The following is a 19,522-nucleotide window of genomic DNA, read 5'->3' as shown; positions in this document are numbered from 1 at the left end:
GCAAGAAAGGGAAAGGCGAATGTGAAATTCAAGTCGCCGTGAAATGCTAATTGCCTCCTCGAACTTAGCTAGAAGACGCCATTGCTATAATAACCACGTGTGCAGAGCGAGAATGATGAAATATTAATTTTACGTTTCATTAAATATTTTTGCAAACCGCGCTCCCAAAGAATTCTCCATCAAGGTGTTCGTTTCCCACATTGGAGAAGCTTTTCCAGGATCAGCTTTCCTGTCAGTGCCTGTCTGAGGGTAATTTGTTGCACGGTAATTGGGTGTAAAACAGGTGGCGGAGTGTTGACACAGGGGGAAGCATTTGAAAAATGTGCTGCTGCCGTGCAATTACAAAGCCCTGCTGGTTCAAGACCTTTAACCGCACTACAGACTGATAAATACAGAATCAAACGGAGGAATGCTGTAGCTACAATTAACGGGAGTCACCAAGAGCTGGAGGGTGCTACTCCAAACAAATGCCAGTTGCTACCTATTAAAAGCCATCTCTGGGATGATAGGATAACTGAAGTGAAAGAATAAACATAATCGGTCTGCACTTATAACCATTCAACCAGGCTTGTTGGTCGGTAGAGAAAGTGCGTGCTATTTTCATCTATAGACCAATAAATTGGAGAAAAACTTACCGGTGTCTTATACATTTATGTATTTAGTTAGTTGGTTAGTTAGTCATCTGGGTGGATTATAAAACCAGCAGGGGAAAAAACACACACACACACCAAAGCCACATACAGATATGGGTTATAAACCATCACTAGCTAACCGAATATATTCAAGAACGCTTGGCTTAGTTAACAAATTTGTAATGAAAACGCCAGTTCTCTGCATTTTTAAAACTTCCAGTTTTGCAAACGTTTACTTTTCCGTGTGCACACATTAAGGGAACAACCCATTTTATCATTCTGCAAACTGTCTGGAAACTATTTGGAATTTTCTCTGAACTAAAACAAGTCACATTCAAAGTGTTAGACAAACGTCCACCTAAATAAACTGCGGAAATACATCATTTTTTGCGTGTGTGTGCATGCTAATGGACATATTTAAAGACCAGATAGCTAACGAATGTTACCAAGTAATACATTTTGAAAGGACTTGCCAGAAAGTAAATCAAAGTTCTTCCCTGTCGGTTTGGGCACAACCAAAACTATAGACTAGCCTATCTTAGACAGTGTTCTTTCTCTCTTTCTTTCTTTTGGCAGGCAAAATATAGGCATAACATGGACCCTGGATATATCACAGCAATGTCTGTTTCACAGTAGGCTAACAATAAACATTCAGAACGCATATATTGCTAGCAAACGGGTTTCTTCTGAAATGCTATTACATTAAATAAGCGTTGTTAATTGTATGTATTTGTTCGAATATATTTTGTAGTAAACCACGACGTCGAAGTAACGCCGCGGGCAGTCGTGACGAGGCAGAATTCCGCGCTTAATAAACTTGAGCGCTTCCACTGATCTCGCTCCAAACAGGGATTCGGTTCCCAACCCCTCTGACACCCCGCGTCACGTGACCGCACTTCCAAAAACACTTTAAAAGACTCGGGATAGCACCAGAATTCCCACATGAATGAGTTCACACCTCTACCTCAAGAAATCGTCCCAGGAGCGGAAACCCAGAACAGAAAAGTCTCACAGTTCCTTCCGTTGGGATGATTTCCATTCAGCATCCACATGCGCGGCGCAGCCTCTGATTAACTGCTCCCTTTTTATTTATATGAGCTACTAACTTAATATGGCATTCGCATACTTGCCCAGCAGTCTTTTATTCGGATGTGTTATCATTCTCCATGCTGTCGACTCCCGCCTCTACAACAACCGCTACTTCGGGTAAGTGTTTCATTCATTCAAAGTTTTTTAAGCAGAGTTGTAGTAGGGAGCGTGGAGGGATGCGTGACTCGCGAACGAATCGCTCTTTTGAACAGTTGAACGTTCTTGAATTTGCACTATAATATACATGCATAGCCTACTCTTCACAACAACAAATGTACAGTGTTAAATATAGTTTTTCACTAGATATGTATGTGTTTACGTAAAAAAAAAAAAACGTGTTAAAAGCGCACGCGGTGACTGGATAGACTCGGTTCCTTCCAAAAGAACCATCTGAACGAACCGATTCGTTAAAATGATTCTCGTTTCTCATTTAGCAAGAATCCAGGGCGTAGGAGCGAGGGGGAGTTTGTAAAATAGTTTTGAAGCATTGAAGTGCACTCTGCGCCTTCACAGATAAAGACTAGAGATCTGTCTGTCTCTTTATACGTCAACAGCGACTTTATAAAACAAAGCAGTTTTTGCGGGCCAAGATTTTTTCCTTTGCTAAGGCTGGAAAGCACTCCTTGGTGACATCTTAAATATGCAGTTGTTATAGACAGGTATAAGCACGAAGTTCAAAGGACTTGATCATAATGGACACTGATTGACTTTTTGGCAAACACGCTATAGGACTAAGTGTGATCTTTTGTTTGCATTTTATATATAGATCGTCAGTTTGTTTGATGAAATGACAGTCAGAGATCAGACAGTCAAACAAAATTTTCTGTCTCCACGCTCATGGATCTCTCATCGGCAGTGTGATTCAAAAGACGCCATTTTGCTTGATTTCGTCTCTGCACAGAAATCTAATTTTATAAATAAACTGTTATATCAATTTTAGGCAGCAGTTTCCATAGCCTTTATGAATTATTCAGGGCACAGAAGCTTAAAAGAGCAAAACAATTCACAAAGAGGTGAAAACACTTGTTTTCTGCTTGTCAGGGAGCAATATAAATGCTAACCCAGTCAGAGTGAGAACCGGAGAAACGCAGGCCTGTCAGAACATAAAGGGAAAGGGTGTAATGAAAAGGACACTTCCTCCCTGCGGTCTTCTGAGATATCACAGATATCGCAATCTGAGCGATGTTAACAACATAGTGCATTCCATAATGTGATGTTTTGCCTTCTATGATAATTTTGAGAGGGATGTTGCCTGACGCTTCATTACTACCAATGAAAAATCTCCAATGATGTGAGATTAGAAATGGTGCTGCTTATCATAAGAATAGCTCTGAAACTTCCAAGTTATTTATGGCTCATAATAAACCTCATTCTCTCTGTAGATTTGTGGTTGGACTTCCTCTCCTCCTCGCTTTGATCAAAGAGACAGCATTTATTTAAGACACACACACATATATATACACTTTTGGTCAATGTAATGTGTTCTTAAATTGAAACTATTTTTAAGCGAAATGAGAAATAAATAAGCAAGCAAGCTTTTTTTGGCCATCAGTTAGCGTTCTTAAAGGGTAAGGTGCTATAAATTCCTGTCCTGTATAGGGTAGGTCATTGTGTTTTTCTGCATTCCATCAGATGGTTGCTTTACACGGGGCTATAAAACGCACCAATCAACGACTCTTCACCCATGTGAGGGTGTGAAGAAGCCCTCTTCATTTGCCCCAGATCAGTCAAAGAGGCATAGCATCATTCCTCACACATTCACACGCTAACCTAAACGCCAAACTTTGTCTTTGTGTGTGACTGGATAGCCAGCTGACATCAGACAGAGAAGATCTTGGATGTTTCTGCAATCCAACATCGTATCAGGGCTGGAAATAGGAATAACTTAGAAGACACTCTATAACCAACCAAAAGGGCCACAAGAAGTCCACTATACAGTGAGAAAAATGAATGAGAGCATGATTCAGCCTTGCACCCTGCAGCTGAGGAGGAGTTTATTATTTATTTAAAGCATAAGCAGAGATTGCATGACACCACACAATAAAGATTCTGTGGGAAATACCATCCAAGACATAAAATACCGCACACAAAGATGTTACAGGTGTGGCGTCAAGCGCGATTTCCTCTGCTTATGCCATTAGTGTGAGATGACGTCCTAAATGATGAACTGAGACCAGTTTTGTGGCTTCCTTGTGTAATGATAGAGCTGGCATGGAGCTGCTCGCACAATTACACCACAAAAAAGGAGAATGTAACCTGGAGCGTCAGCGTCACTCAAAGCCTAAAAATAGCAGATGGCTTTTAGTGATGTAATGAGGTCATCTTTGGTGTGTTTTGAACCGTTTCAGAGAAAACAACCCTCAGAGAAGCGCCTTTACGTGTCAGCTAGCTCAATAAAACCGTCTGCTGGCTCTGTCGCTCTTGGAAATATTAGCATTAATCGCTGGTACTCATACTTAGCGTTAAGGGATTGGTTGGATCCTAGTATTAAACCTCTGCTTGACATGCTTGTGCTGCACATGTGCATTGAATCTCAAATCACGCAGCTTGTTGAGAACAGGTGTGTGAACACACTTTGCTTGGTAGACTATATAATATGCAAAAAGACTCACAATGATATACGTGATTTTCCAGATGTAATATTCCATTTTAAGTGTGGCTTCTGCAGTGTGTTTTTTTATTCTGTAGATGCCTGAATATCTAAATGCATGTATGCCAGTAATTGAAGATGACTGTGTATTGTGGTTAACATTTTTTGGAACTGCCGGATTTTAATGCTTTTGAAAATCTTCTGTGCTCACCAAGGCTGCATTGTTTTTTCAAGTAATATTGTGGAATGTTTGTTACAGTTTAAAATAACAGTTTTCTATTTTAATACATTTAAAAATATATATTTATTTAAAACAAATCAAAAGTGGAGCATTTATTTAAATAAAAAAATTATTTATTTATTTTTTTAATTAATACTGAGCCAGTGCATAATTTACAAAAATGCAATGTTTTATTTCTGCAGCGATCAAGTGTTGAGAATCATCCCCAGCAGCGGCACAGAGGTTCAAGCAGTCAAACATCTTTTCCAAAACCTGACGGTGAGCTCTTTGTTTTCCAACAATACTCATGTAGCATTAAAAATCTGAAAGCAATCATGAGAACCAAACCCCACGGAAACCAATGTCACTGGTTAGGAGAACTTGTTTGAACAACCAACTCCTGTTCTCCACCAAATTCTTCATTTCTTTCTTCCAAACTAAACTATTTTTAGCTTATCACAGTGCTAGACTCTTTATCTTTTTTTTGCTTCATCACTGTGTCATTTTCAGCACCAGTGATGCATGAACATCCTCAGCCTCCTATAAGAGTCAGGCAAGAGTTCCTCAGAACCAATCCCATTATTTCCAACACAAAAAAGCTCTGAGCTGAGCTGTCTACAACACAACAGATACATTGCGACTTTTTATCCTTTTATCTATCTTTTTTCTAGCAGTTGCAAGTTTACTTTTCACAATTTTGACTTTTTGAGATATAAAATTGCAATTGCGACTTGTAAAGTCAGAATTGCAAATTATAAATGAATAAAAATGATCAGATTAATAAAAGCTGCCAATGGATCTCGCCTCCTCTGATGCTTCGCCACACCATCAGTGTTTTTCCCCTCAAATCTGGACGTTATAACTCTCAATTTTAAGTTTATATCTTACAATTCAGAGAAAAATTCAAGATATATACTCACAATTCTGAGAAAAAGGTTAAAATTGTGACTTTGTCAAACAACTGTGAGTTAAAAAGGCGGAATTTCGAAATATGCTTAATAACTCTTAATTGTAAGATTATTTCTCAGAATTGCAAGTTTTATATGACACAGTTCTGACTTTATTTTGAGTTTACATCTCATATAAAAGTCAGAATGTTAAGAAGGAAACTTCAAAGTCAGAATTGTAATATTTATTTTGTCATTCAGGAAATAGGATTCAACAGGCAGCAGGTAGATGTATGGTACACTATACAAGGCAAATTAAACATCATCAATAAACCCTTATCACATTTTCGTTGGTGAACAAAAACTAAAACAATACTCCAATAGAAAATACGAGCTACAGTGCTATAAATGTCTGTGAAAAAGGTTTTCTGCTAGTCTCGCCATTGACAAATTAACTGCGTATTCCCAACATTTGTACAAGCAAAATAACACCAAGATTTCATTATATTACAGTAGTTGTTTGTCCAGTGACAGCCTTTTTTGTTGCGTGAAACGGCCTTGTTCCTCTGTCTGCTGCCTTTGATGTCTCTAGTGAAAGGCTTGAGGAGACTTGGGTCATTTGACTGTTTCGGCTGTATTTTCTCAAAGTGACATCATCCCGTTCACGGGCAACATGAAACAGAAACAGGACAAATGCATTTAAGTAAAAACACATGCACCTCGGATGATCGAAAACGACTGATATGGCCATTTGGAGAAAATAGGGTTATAACCTAGAAAAACATGAATATTTAGACAAAACAGAGAGGTCCGAATCAAATTAGTCCAAAATTAATCTTTGAGAACCTATGAAGAGATTTGGAAAATGTTGATGAAATGTCTAGTGTGACGATGTAAGATGATCTCAGAAACATAATCTCAAAGTCATGCAGATTTTTATGGTGTGGAGAACCCAAGAACCTGGGATCACGGAGAGATTTTCAGGTCTGCTCTCACACACAACCATCTGTAAACTATTACATCAATTTAGTCATTGAAAAGCTAGTGTGCCACTTGGCCAGATTTTCTCTTGGCTCAAATAAGGTAGGAGTTCTCAAACAGGTGTCCAGGGACCCACGAGGGGAGTCTGCAGAAAATCTAAGAAAGAAAATAAATTTTTTTTTAGCATTATATTTATTCAGTACAATAGCAATGCCAATGGGTCTCGTTCACAAAGCATGTGCAATTTGTACATAAAATCTGTGTGCAAACATTTTCATAAAGTAATAACGAATCACCTGAAACGTTCGTAATAAAATTGATTTTAAATTTACAGCAACAACTGAAACCACACTTAAATGAACAGCACATGGGTCTATTTTTTACAGCTGCCAAAAATACAACTTTGTTATTAAAACTGAATTAGGCAAGCCCAACTCATTTGACAAAAGTAACATAATACATTGCTTTCCATAACTAAGTGACGCAATTATTTTTTTTAATGGAGTAACGCAATATTGTAAAGCCCAGTTCACACAAAAAAACGATAACTATAAAAATAATAATGAAATAATAGTTTAAAAAAACATCGTTCTCAATATTAAAGAACTGCCACATCACAACTATAACGATAAAGGCACAGAGGAAAATATATAATTGGTATCACTTTCTTTAGAACATTTTTTTCCAGCTGATGAACGATAAAAATATCGCAATCATCCTACTGCGACAAAAAAATAAAAAGAATCTAAAGCGGCAGATGAGTGTGCACAGCCTCGTTCAGGGATGATAACTATAAAGATAACGATAAATATATAGTTCGAAAAATCGTTCTCAATATTTCAACACCATAGCTATATTGATAAAGGCACAGAGAAACGATATCTTTGGAATCATGATTTTTTTCCGATGAACGATACAAACATTGTCAGCCAATCAAAATCCATCCTGCAAAATCCAACGAGCTCTAGAATTTAAGGCGGCAGAGTGCGCATGTGCGCTCAGAATAAACAGACGACATCGATCGCTGGTGTGGAGGCTAACGTCTTTATCTTTATAGTTATCATTCTTGATTTCCCCCTCAACGATCACTATAACTACAATCCTGGTGCTTTTATAGTGAGGCGTTTTCTTTTTGAATCACCTGCTTTATTTAGAACCCGTGTTCGTCGTCTCAATCTCATGCTTTCTTTGCGCAAGCAAAATCCGCTTCAAGAACACAGCCATCAAAACAAACGTGTCAAATCTGGTTCAACTGCCAGGTTTGCGAGCATCTGTTAGGAATGCAGCACAGCACCGGGGAGTTTTTCTGCACGCAGAGCGGAACCGCTTTATGACTGATATCCCTGCTTTTAAACAAGACACAAATTAAAGGGTTGTATTTAACGCAAAGCATATCATTTGAAATGCAAATATATATTACACGCCGATATAATTCAGCGCGCCATTTCAGCTCAAGAAATAAGGAATGATGGCCTGCGATCTGCTCTTTTGCTGGTGTTGAGATGGGCCATTTGAATAGTTCTATTCTTTGTCGTCTTATTAAACGGGCCTGTTGTTGTAGCCAAAGTCAACAGCGTAGTGACTTGGCAGGCGTACAAAGGAGGCTGATGATGCAAATCTGAGGTTATGCTTCAGGGACTGGTATCTGGGCTGCTATAAAGGCTCCGGCATATGCTGGCAATCTAAAGTGGTTTTGTGGATTCACACACAGAAATAGATAATTTCAGTCAAGCGCTATGATCATTGCGGCTCACTGGAGCTCTGTTTCAGGCTCTCCGTGAATGGGCTGAGTCAGCAGGTCTGTGATCTACAGATCGTACAGCACTGGGAAAAGCTGTATCTGTGATCTCAACTCTGGTTCAACGATCTTACAACGTGTGATAAACTGCTTGAATTTCAAAGACCCGGTTTCTTCGCAAAGATTGCTTTATCTGTTAATTTCTCATTGTTTTGGATTAAACGCGTGCCCTAGACGTGTCAACTGTGAACAAATGCATTTATTTTGTTTGCGGATATGCGACATGTTCTGAACATCAAACCAGTTATAAAAAATGGCCCGGTTTCACAGAGAGGATTTATCCTAAGCCAGGATTATGCCGTAGTTAAATTAGGACATTTAAGACATTTTTCAAAAGACAAAACCTGTAAAAGCTTTTTCGTCTTCAAAACACCATTTAAGATATTGACTTCTAAGTAATGAGCACTGTCAATGTCCAGAAAAGTGTGAAAGACATGGTCTGAATCAGTGGTTCAACCGTAACGGTATTAAGCTACTAGAATACGTTTTCAATGTATGGAAAGAAAACAAAAATAATGACATTTTGGCACCATATAGCGTGACTGTAGCACCATTTTGGACAATATCCGCATCTGCAATATAAGGATGACCAGTTTTAGTTTGATTCAAAGTGTAAAAAGAATCTGTATCCATGTGGTACAGCTGACACAGAATTGCATAAGCTATTTGAGTCCAGCGGATGCTAGATAGATAGTTTATTGAGGTAAATAGTTTGTTGGCGAGAATTGGACCTTAAAGTGTGACTAAAGTGAAAGTATAAAACACTCTCTTGGCCATTTGTAACAGTTTAACATTTTGGTGAATTATAGGCTAATTGCTGTGATTTCACTGAATTTCATTTTGTATGTTTTGAGTTTAGCTGTGGACCTACATGCTTTGTTTTTCTAGTAAAAATGAATGAATAAATAAAAAGAAATGCACGTTTTAGTACAAATCAAATCACAAAATTCACATAACATTTTCTAATCTGTACTTGCACTTAAAAAAAAAAACATTGTCACTCTTTTAAACGTTTTTTTTAGCAGATTTCACTGGCATTTTGGCATATTCAGTATTGTTCAGTCATGATCAGTTATAACACACAGTGGCATCAAACCTGGTCTGCCAAAACTCAACAATTGAGATATGACTATGTCAGTGACTTTTAGAAAGATATTTTATACCATACGTGTTTCTGTGAGTAAATGACAGATTTTTCATTTGAGGATCTAGGAACAACATTCCTTATTAACTGACTTCAGTGATGTTCTGCAGGTGGACCTTTGGAGGCCAAACAGTGCATTTATGATCCAAGAGAACAGCCCAGTAGACGTTCGTGTGGGACAGAACAAGACTCAGCGGCTAAGAAGACGTCTTCGGCAAGCGCACATCCACTATGAGTGAGTCTGCTCTTCTTCTCATGGGACTCCTCTCTTTCTCTTGCGCTTGATACATCAGTTTCTGGGGGGTTGGGGGGCACATTTAAGTTCTACTCAGATTTTGCAGACTTTGATTTGCCTGTGCCTAAGGATCCAGAAATAAAAGCTGGATTCAGAGTAGTGCTCGCTCCATCAATCATCCAGATCAACAGCAACAATGAAGCTTATCTCACGCGCCGCAGCCAGAAACACTTTCATTGTCATCCCTTTCCCCAGGGAGGCCTTTTCTTCTATACCTCATGGCTGATGCATTTGAGCATATTTACATGCAGAAGTGATACCTCAGAGGATTCTGGGTAATGGGACGGGTTGAGAAAGAGAAACGTACGCATCTAGTACTTTCTTTACTCCAGTTTAAAAACCTCCTTCTTTGCTTGCTTTGGTTTTACAGGTCAGATAGATAAACTGTTTAATCTCCATATCCTTAGCCAATAAATAAATAAATAACAATAATGTTGGTATATGTGATATTATGGTAGCCTATATATGATACTACCTAACTTTAATTTTAATTTTAAACTTTAAGGAAGAAAACAATTTTTCTCATTTTTATTGTAGTAAAATAAAAAAATAGTTAGCTTCAAAATAAAACTTTATTAAATAAATAAAATAGTAGTTTTATTAACTCAACTGTTGTTTAAAAATCAATCATTCAAAAGGTGAACGTTTATGAAAGCTTGCGGTCCGTAACGAACAGAACTGCGTGCGTCTTGCGGAAGAACATTGTTGCCGGATCTACTTCTCTCTGATTATATCTATGACGAATCACGCAGGTATTGGGCTACTCCGCTGCGGTACCTACCCGAACCAGTCTAAATGGTCTGAATATAAACATTACAGGTGTACCGTAGTGATTCAGGACAAGCCAAAAACATGGTTCGAGAAATGGATTTATGGTGTGCTTGCCTATTATATACATTTAATTTAATATGAAGCTAATTTATGGAACATATTATTACATGTTAAATTCCAACCTAATTTGTGCTCATTTTAAGCAAAAAATATTTTTAAGCAATAATTGAGTTAAATAAAACAGTTCATTTGGTCGGTCCATATTTAACCCAGCATTTTTTACACTGTATACTTAACGTACAGTAAGCAAGTATACAAATGAAATATTAAAGCTTGCTTTCTATAACTGTTATGCAGAACTGGTTGGGTGTGTATAAGCATCTCGGTAACCCTGAAAGTTGCCATTAAACGGTTAGATACACAGTGCATGTGATTTCAACACTTCTTGCCTGACTGTCTCCACAGGGTGCTCATTTCCAATCTCCAAACCGAAATTGAGAAACAGATCGGACACCAGTCCTCAAGGAAGCGCAGATCAGTATTCCAGTACGACTACGAAGTGTATCATACTTTGGAAGAGGTGAGTGCATGGATGAAAATTCATATACATGGTAATTTTTATGTAGAGAGATGAAGAAGACAGAGATCAAATAGTTTTTTTTTTTCTGTCTGCCATCTTTCTCAACAGAAGCTTGATTTTCACAGGCTAACTAACAGCTTTTGATTGAGAAGCGCATTTGTATTCAGTTGTGGCCCGTGAGCTAGAAAAACAGATCTCGGGAGGCTTTCTTCAGTGCCGTCCTATAACCCATCATTAAACCTTTACTCGCAGGTCTTCTCCCTCAGAGCCAGAGAGCCACGCAGATACAACTTCAACTCTGTGATTTAGTCCCATGACAAGATGATGAATGGGAAAACCTTTAGAGCAGACAAGGGCTGGGTTACATTCAGTTTTATGGATATAAAAAACATCTGTACAGAACGCATCAGTTAATATTTCAAATCTTGAGCTTAGCCGTAACATATTAAGATGATCAAGTCAAAAATAAAACTTTTCGTAATACAGGTTTTGTGTACTTATTCTATTACTGTCACACAATTAATCGCATGCAAAATATGTTTTTGTTTACATATTATATGTGTGTATGCTTTATATTAAAGTTATATATTAAATATAAAAATTATAATAGTATATATTTTTACACAATATGAATGATATTAATCTAAAAATAAATATGTAAATAGTCAAAAATGCATACTGTATATATGTGTCTTTATACAAAGTGCACACAAACAAAAGCTCTTATTTTCAATGCGATCAATCACTATTAATTGTTTGACTGCACTAGTTATGGTTAAATGCGGATAAATAAATGTGTACAAAGTTTTAAACGAGCACAAGCTGTATGTTAAACTCAACCTCATTCTCATAAAAATATGCACTTTTTATTTTTACTTCTTACTTCCTTACTTTCCGAATTTCAAACTGAAATGTCCAGTAAGTGGCGCTAAAACACAGGTTCAGTACGTGAACCCTGGTACATTTTTATTACGTTAATATAGGTATGTATTTCGGCGATTCAGAATTCATTCAATTCAATTCAATTCAAGTTTATTTGTATAGCGCTTTTTACAATGGCTATTGTTCCAAAGCAGCTTCACAAAAGCAAATTATTACAAGACAAAAGCAAATCGTTCCACAGACATAAGCAAGTCACCACACAACAGGATGCGTTACAAAACAGCTGGATGAATTACAATGTAGAAAGTCCAAGATAGATTTAGTCCAGACAGAAGGTTGAGTTTTCCTCGACGTCATCGCAGGAAGGTCATCTCCTCACTGGGTCCACTGGAGAGGCTCGGTAACTAGATGCCTCGGGATGTACATCCCGAGGTGGAGACAAAAGGATAATTAGAGTAGCGGCCATTCATACTATTGGGAATCACGATGTACTGTAGCATAGGTTTCTGTTAATCTTTACGAGTATGCTTTGCTAAAAGATATGTCTTTAGCCTAGACTTAAACTGAGAGAGTGTGTCTGATCCCCGAACATTAGCAGGAAGGTTATTCCAAAGTTTAGGTGCCAAATGTGAAAACGCTCGACCACCTTTAGTAGACTTTGCTATACGAGGAACTACCAGGAGCCCTGAGTTTTGAGATCTTAGAGAGCGTGACGGGTTGTAGCGAGACAGAAGGCTGGTCAGATAAATGGGGCTAAACCATTTAGAGCCTTGTAGGTCAGTAACAGTACTTTGTAATCAATCCGAAAATGAACAGGCAGCCAGTGCAGGAGAGGATAAAACTGGGGTTATGTGATCATATTTCCTTGTCCTGGTAAGAACTCGAGCGGCTGCGTTCTGCACTAACTGAAGCTTGTTTATTGAAGATGCTGGACAACCAGCGAGCAGGGCATTACAGTAATCCAGTCTAGATGTCATGAATGCATGAACTAGCTTTTCTGCATCTGAGAGAGAGAGCATGTGTCTGAGTTTAGCAATATTTCTAAGATGAAAGTAGGCAGATTTTGTAACATGAGTGATATGGTGTTCGAAGGACAGGTTGCTGTCCAATATCACACCCAAGTCTTTAACTGTCGGAGTAACGTTTATATCACATCCATCTAATTGTAGTTTGAGCTCAGAAATTTGCTGCAAACATGAATTTGGTCCGATAAGGAGCACCTCTGTTTTATTAGAGTTTAATAGAAGAAAATTTCTAGTCATCCAGTCTTTTATGTCTTTAACACACTCTGTTAATTTAGACATTTCTGATAACTTATCAGGCTTAGATGAAATTCATGTTGAAAGCATTTTAATATTGTGATATGTACTTGTTTGTACATATTTGTTGTCTCGCTAAAAAGTGCACCAAGGTGCTTTAATGTCATGAGACCAGGTAGATTAATCTGAAGAATATGGGTTAAAATCTTTTCCCCCTTATTGACAGATCCAGAGTTGGATGTTTGAGATGAACCGGACAAACCCACACCTGGTGGACTTGTTTTCTATTGGTCAGTCCTATGAAGGACGGCCCCTCTATGTGCTTCAGGTAAAGACTGATGGGAAAGATGGAAAAATGTTAAGCACTCTATAAAACATGGACTTACCAAGCGGTGTTCCCTGCCCCTCTCCTGTCAGTTAGGAAAGAGAACACGTCCCTCTAAGAAGGCAGTGTGGATAGACTGTGGAGTACACGCAAGAGAATGGATTGGTCCAGCTTTCTGCCAGTGGTTTGTGAAAGAGGTGGGTGCTGTGTTATTCCTTCTCTTTGTCATTGCTCACCTTATGCTGATATTTGAATCACTGCGAAGCAAAAACAACACAGCGGTTATGCAGCATATGGTGGGATACGAAAGGCTGAGACCACTATTGAAAATGTTTGAATGGATTTGAATATATCAGTCAGAGTTCATCATATCAGAGTTTGTGCCTGAATGTGTTTGTTTGTTTTTAATCAGGGTGAGGGTTTTTTTTATCCCAAATTTTGCTTGTGGTCTCAGATTTGACAAAAATCTGATCGTTCTTACACCCCAGGCAAAAATGTGCACATCTATAATGTACTTTTTTACAATTACTATACAAAACAATATTCTTCAACTGTGATATTTTTGGACACCATGAATATGAACTAAAAATAGCTTTTAGCATACTTTCTCTGTATTAAAAAAAACTATTTAGTTACCACCTGAACCCATGAATATATTTTTTCAAATACAGAGATAGTGTGTCAAAAGCACATTTTAGTTCATATTTGGTGTCCCAAGTAGCACATTTGGCGATACTTTTAGATGTTCTTAAGATTACCTTACGAAGAACTAAGGATTCATTTTACTAAATTAAGCACAAATATAGCATGTGAAAATAGAGCACTTTTTTCACCTGGGAATCATTTTTGTTCTGTTTATTTGTGAGGGAGCCGGTGTATTTTGGGACCGTTTCATTCAGTCTCTAAATTCCTCTAAAATTAATCTGTTTAATCCATCAGCTCATGAACTAATATCAAAGAGTGCCTTTAGTTAAGTGATGTCCTTTTATGCTGATCTGGTTGTGGTTTTCTACAACTTCTCTTGGATCAGCAGCTAACGCTGAGTGAGACAAATATAGAATGAGTTAGAGATCAAGAGAGAGAGAGAGACAGAGAGAGAGAGAGTTGTTGCAATACCTTAGTATACCACTATGAGGCAGACCTACAGTGTGACACAGACTTGAGGAAGACTGGCTCTGGCATAAACGCTATTATAGCTCTATTGTTCCCCTCAAGCAACCATCACGCATCAATTCTTGTCTTTTTTGCTGTGCCCAATTAGATATTACACATAGTAATACTGAATCTTTTGTATGCATTTTAAATTAAACCAATGCAATATTATTGATATTTTACAAGACCAAAGGGAGCTTTTCATTATGTAGCCATCACTTACGCAATGAGCATCATTGTCAGTATACTGACTTAGATAGACACAGCAAAATGCCCTACTACTATTGCTGCAGCAGTGTGTGTTTGTGTGTGTGTGTGTGTATATATATATATATATATATATATATATATATATATATATATATATAAATAAAAGCAATTTATTACTATGATGCCAAAGCCGACTTTTCAGCATAATTACTCCAGTCTTCAATACGACATGATCCTTCAGAACTCATTTTAATATGCTTATTTACTTCTCAATAAACATTTCTTATTATCAGTGTTGAAAACATTTGTGTTGCTTAATATTGCTTTTTTTTTTTTTTTTATGGGATGGGACTGAATTCTCTTACCCTATGTCTTTACTGCCACCTTTGATCATTTTAACCAATCCTTGCTGAATAAATGTATTCATTTCTTTAAAAAAAAAAAAAAACTGACCTCAAATTCCATTTTCAAAATATGAAGTAAACAACAGAGTAAACTTGACAGATTACTGCACTCAAGATGCAAGTCTATGTCTATTTCATGGAAAACGGGCTATTTATTCCTTTTGATTAGAGGAACTGAACACACATTGCCGTGTCCTTGTAGAGAAGAAATTTTGCTCTATTGAAGTTTATCTGTGGGGAAAACGAGACACACATTTCCTGCATCTCTTGAAGTCTGTCACCATTCTGTTCGCTGCGAATGCAGGCGCTGAGCTCCTATCAACACGACTCCAGCATGAGACGACTGATGAATCAGCTCAATTTCTACATCATGCCCGTCTTCAACGTGGATGGTTACCATTACAGCTGGGAGACGGTATCTTCTATCTGCTTGTCATATGTCTAGATCTTACTGCAGAGCTCGCTGAAATGACTTGTTTGCAGCTCTGCGCTGTAAAAATACAGTACGTCTCGCGCTTCTGTGAGGTATATGAGGCCGGCAGGCATAATGAAGGAAAATATCTGAGGCTTCACTCTCTCCCTCTCTCTCTCTCTCTCTCTCTCTCTCTCTCTCTCTCTCTCTCTCTCTCTCTCTCTCTCTCTCTCTCTCTTAGGATCGCTTTTGGCGGAAAACTCGGTCAAAGATTCCAAAGTATCATTGTCGGGGAGTGGATGCCAACCGAAATTGGAAAGTCAAATGGTGCGGTAAGTTGTTATTCAGACAAATCAAATAGCTCCTCTTTCAAACCGAAGAGCCCTGGTGTTCATTTAGAAGATAAACAACCGTTCCAGAGTATGTAGACATAACTTTAGCAGCCAATGAAGATGCCTGACACGCAGATTAAAAATTTAGCAACAGAATTAAATATTTACAAAGACAATCTCGTATTTGAATTTCCTTATGTTATACATAAGGAAATTAAGATGTTAGAATCTGTTTGCACGGGTTGCTACATTTTTAACTAAGGTCTTCTCGCATTACAGATACACTCAAAGTTGTGGATAAATGCATTTATTAATACTGTGGTATTAGCAAAGAATCGACTGATATGAGTTATTGGTTTCTGCTGTAGAACGTGTTGAGTTTTGGATGCTTTCCTCACAAGGATTAACTATATCAACCAGTGAAACTTAAAGGGTTTATGCAGTTCCTGAATAAAAATCTATTGATAATTTACTCATCCCCATGTCATCCAGTATGTTCGGGTCTATCTTCTTCAGTCGAAAAGAAATAGTTAAAGGTCCAGATTGCAGGTTATATGCAGCTTTAAAGGGTTCTACACAGTTTTGGTTAAAAAGTACACATTTAAAATAAATTTTAGTTTTTTTTTTGGACAATTTTACATGATAAGACTCTTATTCCTTGGCTGGGATTGTGTAGAGCCCTTTGAAGCTGCTCTGAAACTACAATGTGGACCTCAATAGTTTCCACTGAAGTCCAGTATATAGAGAAAAATCCTGGAAAGTTTTCCTCAAAAACCTCCATTTTGCTTTTAACGGAAGAAAGCAAGACATGAACATTTTGGATGACCTGTGTAAATCTGTGTAAAGGCATAATGCCACATAAAGCCACTTGTAAATGCATTCATGCCACTTCTGAGCAGCATTAAACCTAAATGTTGAATCTTAAACCTAAATCGAAGCAAATGAAGCAATCCTGTGCCGCCTTCGAAGAATAAATATGATGTTGTTTGAATGACACCACATTTTTTGTACAGTTTTCGGGAGCAATTTCGACTGCAGCTTAGCGTAGATCATTGAATCACTGAAGTTCAGCGGAGTTGAGTTTGCTTACTAAAAAAATTGAGATTCCACTAATTCCACAAACTTCAAGAACCTACAGTTTAGTTTTTATATGCTTTTGAAGGACACAAAAATGTCTGTCTAAAAAATGCTCCTTCTTAATGCTCTGGTAGATAATACCTGCCGTTGAGATAGAAAATACATAAAGACTGACCATGAGTCAGCAAAATGCCGCTAGAGGAAAGTCGTCTTTGACCACAAACTGCAGAAAAGAGAGATGAAATGATTACTAAGAAAGATATACGATGTTTTTACACGTGCTATCTTTGCTGCCTCTGATAGATGAGGGTGCATCCCTGCACCCCTGTGATGACACGTACTGCGGTCCCTTCCCTGAGTCAGAGCCTGAGGTCAAAGCTGTGGCCAAGTTTTTACGCAAACACCGAAAACGTGTCAAAGCCTACATCTCTATTCACGCCTATGCTCAGATGCTCCTCTATCCATACTCCTACAAATACGCCACTATACCAAATTTCAACTGCGTGGTGAGTGATTTCTGCCTTCAGACAGTTAATCTTAAATTTGTCCTTCATTAATTATTTAATGCCTAAAGAATGTGTATAATTGCTTTTATTAATTACTGGAGAGCAGTTGCATAAACCATATTTTTATGAAACACTATGGTGTAACAAGTAGGTGCCTCTTGCTTATAGTATTTTCAGACACAATTACTTTTACAGGTTATGCATTTGGATATATAGACATTATGAAAAACGATTTCATAGCTGATTTGTTTTCTTTTTTTTACTTTTTCAGTTTCAAATGTTGGAAAACCATATAAAAAGACAAAAAATACTATATTTAACTGTATGGGATTCTGTAGTAAACACCGCAAAAACATAATTTGCACCCCAGAGTTTCTAAAGCGATTCAGTCTTTGAAAAGATGGAAATCAATATCATTTACCAGAGGGCAAAACATTAAACTCCTCATTAGGAATATGGAATAGCTGAGATATTATTTTTGGGGCTTGCCTCAGTGCAGTTTGCTCATATATTGACTGGATAGCTGTTAGCCCACACAGTCTTTTGACTACACTTATCTCCAAGCGTCTTTAATGATCGACCGGACCAATACTCGAAGCACATTTGAACCTCTGCTCTTCCCCCTCAGGAGTCAGCGGCCCAGAATGCAGTGAGCGCTTTATACTCAGCTTATGGAGTGAGATACAGATACGGCCCTGCCTCCACCACACTTTGTAAGTCAGGCATTCAGCCTTTTCTTCAATCAATGACATATAGCTGCTGCATGTATGAGTCATCATAGCTCTCTGTGTGCCCTGTCAGATAGATGCCAGTCTGTTTTCTGACTCATCGTGACTATTTCTATATCAACAACAGTTAGATGTCCAGATGTGATGTAATGCGTTTCTTTAAATTGCAGATGTGAGTTCCGGCAGCTCAATAGACTGGGCCTATAAGAACGGGATCCCGTACGCCTTTGCCTTCGAGCTGCGTGATACGGGCTATTTCGGCTTTCTATTGCCCGAAGCCCTGATTAACCCAACTTGCACAGAGACCACGAGAGCAGTAAAGACCATCGCTTCAGGCCTGCTGAAGAAATGTACCAAATGAAACCTTCTCTTCTCTCTCTCTTCTCTGGTCATCCTCTCTATCGATTTCATGCCCGTAAGCCATAGCAGCGTCTACGATCTATGTACAACCGTGCCTGTGTTTTATTTTTTAAGATTTATTTATTTCGTAAACTACTTTGAGAAAGCTATACATTAACCAAAACGGTGTAACTGTAAACAGCGTAGAAATGCAAGCACTTGAATTGTGAACTAGAGCTTTCTGGATTTTACTTATGAGGCGAATGAGCACTTGCAGCATAAGCTTCAAAAGAACAGTAATGCGCAAAGAATGTAAATAATGCATACTGTTAGCTTAAAATGGGTTCATAGATGCTGTGCGGAGTTGTGTATCACTGCAGCTTAAATAAAGCTTTGATTTTCTTTGGAAATGAAAGAGAAAAGGTCGTCTGGGAACTCTAAAATTGCTTTTTGTTATGTTTTGCTCTGATGAGAACTTATCAAAGTATCTTTAACTTGTATAATTAATTGTACTTGCGAGGGCGATGTTTACATCTGTACTATTAAGTACTATCTAGTTTTGTAGTTTAATTGTAATAAGCCAGTATTTATTTCAATAAAAAATACTTTATTATAAATAAAGTGTCTTGCAAGTTGGCATTTCAAATGTTGTTTTCATTGCACACTGATTATTGTATCTTACTGTTTGTTTTTACCAACAGGTAGTTATTTTATCATAACGTTACATTCTTGCTCAATGTAAGATAATCGCCAATGGGCTGCATCCATCACCCCAAAATGGATTCTAGTTTTTGTTGGAAATGCAAGTCCTACTATCCAAATAACGCAAAAAGTACTTCACAAATGTGAAAATAAAGTTGCAAATACAATAAGCAGGTTACTTAGACAAAATAGACAACCTAGAGGGCA

The 19,522-nt window shown here is 37.8% G+C and overlaps 1 protein-coding gene across 1 annotated transcript; it reads left to right on the top strand.

Annotated features, from left to right (window-relative positions):
• Positions 1-1,555: 1,555 nt before the first annotated feature.
• On the top strand, positions 1,556-19,234 carry cpa6 (carboxypeptidase A6). Its single transcript, XM_043226476.1, has 11 exons — positions 1,556-1,838; positions 4,735-4,810; positions 9,452-9,576; positions 10,873-10,987; positions 13,355-13,456; positions 13,546-13,650; positions 15,524-15,634; positions 15,873-15,963; positions 17,344-17,546; positions 18,175-18,259; positions 18,445-19,234. Exons 1-11 carry the CDS (start codon positions 1,744-1,746, stop codon positions 18,633-18,635), a joined length of 1,299 nt encoding a protein of 432 aa, XP_043082411.1. The 5' UTR covers positions 1,556-1,743; the 3' UTR covers positions 18,636-19,234.
• The last annotated feature ends 288 nt before the right edge of the window (positions 19,235-19,522 follow it).

The sequence above is a fragment of the Puntigrus tetrazona genome, chromosome 24, assembly GCF_018831695.1.
Source record: "Puntigrus tetrazona isolate hp1 chromosome 24, ASM1883169v1, whole genome shotgun sequence".
Classification (NCBI taxonomy): domain Eukaryota; kingdom Metazoa; phylum Chordata; class Actinopteri; order Cypriniformes; family Cyprinidae; genus Puntigrus; species Puntigrus tetrazona.
Note: the sequence above shows the minus strand (reverse complement) of the source record. Positions and strands in the feature narration are given on the sequence as shown.